The sequence below is a fragment of the Mandrillus leucophaeus genome, unplaced genomic scaffold, assembly GCF_000951045.1.
Source record: "Mandrillus leucophaeus isolate KB7577 unplaced genomic scaffold, Mleu.le_1.0 Scaffold185, whole genome shotgun sequence".
Taxonomy (NCBI): Eukaryota; Metazoa; Chordata; class Mammalia; order Primates; family Cercopithecidae; genus Mandrillus; species Mandrillus leucophaeus.
The window spans coordinates 1577728-1579068 of NW_012101865.1; the positions used below are offsets into that span (position 1 = coordinate 1577728).

The following is a 1341-nucleotide window of genomic DNA, read 5'->3' on the forward strand; positions in this document are numbered from 1 at the left end:
TAATAGCAGGAAGGCACCTTGGCTGGGTGCAGTAGCTCATGCCTGTAATCCCAACACTTTGGGAGGCTGAGGCAGGAGGATTGCTTGATGTCAGGAGTTTAAGACTAGCCTGACTAATATAGTGAGACCCCATCTTTATTTTAAAATAATAATTTTAAAAATTGAAAGAAAAGCATCTTGTCTAGACCTTTTTTTGTACATAAGCTTCTTTTCCACTCTTATTCTTTTTTAGTGACAAAACATAAAGGTACTGAGAAAAGAGAATCCCCTTCACCAGCACCGAAGCCTAGAAAAGTAGAGTTATCTGAATCGGGTAAGTTTGTTGTTTTTTTGTGGTGTTTTGTTTGTTTTTGTTTTGCTTTTCTTAAAGCTGATTTTGATTTTTTGCACATTTGGTCATCCCCTTCTGCTTGAAGATTAAGCATAGGATAAGAGCTAAGACTCTGAAGTCAGACAGACTTGGTTGGAATCTCCTGTTCCAGAATTTAACTGGTTCTGTTTTAATTATCTGAGCCTTTCTTCTTTCAGCTCCGAAATAGGGGCAGTAGAGGTTTTTGACAGTTAACTGTATCTGCTTATAAAATGCTTGGCACCCGCCTGACCTGTAATAAATGCCTAAATACATTTTATTGTATTTGGTGAAGATAGTCTAAATCAGCATGTGAACTGGCATTTTAAACTCTTTTTTTAAAAAAAATAGTAGTTGTATTTTTGTTCCAACCAAATGAAGGTTTGAGAGACTATTTTCCTATTCAAATTGCAAATTTTCTATATGCGTAACTAAAGAAACACTTTCTAAATGCATCCATCTTTCAGAAGAAGATAAAGGTGGCAAAATGGCTGCAGCAGATTCTGTGCAGCAGAGACGCCAATACAGACGACAAAACCAGCAGTCTTCATCTGGTATGGACGGTGATGAAAGTTTTTTTCTACCTGCATTTCCTAATAAATATTTGGTATATGAACATCTATGTGTGCAGCACGAGTACTTAACTTGCCTACATAGAAATCTGTCTGAGGAGGCAGGATTGTTTTCTTTTTTTGGTTTTAAGTCCTTTTGCAAAATTTAATCTTCTGTTACATTGTTATAAAAGTAATAGGCCCCAGCTGGGCACGGTGGCTCAAGCCTGTAATCCCAGCACTTTGGGAGGCCGAGACGGGCTCATCACGAGGTCAGCAGATCAAGACCATCCTGGCTAACACGGTGAAACCCTTTCTACTAAAAAAATACAAAAAACTAGCCGGGCGAGGTGGCAGGCGCCTGTAGTCCCAGCCACTCGGGAGGCTGAGGCAGGAGAATGGCGTAAACCTGGGAGGCGGAGCTTGCAGTGAGCTGAGATC

General features: G+C 40.0%; 1 protein-coding gene across 1 annotated transcript in view; it reads left to right on the forward strand.

Moving 5' to 3' along the window:
• The window catches only part of SRRM1 (serine/arginine repetitive matrix 1), a 45002-nt gene that overhangs the window by 23234 nt on the left and 20427 nt on the right, over positions 1-1341 (forward strand). The window contains exons 10-11 of the mRNA XM_011977911.1: positions 233-313; positions 817-956. Coding sequence (XP_011833301.1) covers positions 233-313; positions 817-956 — 221 coding nt within the window. The remainder of the gene's footprint in view (positions 1-232; positions 314-816; positions 957-1341) is intronic.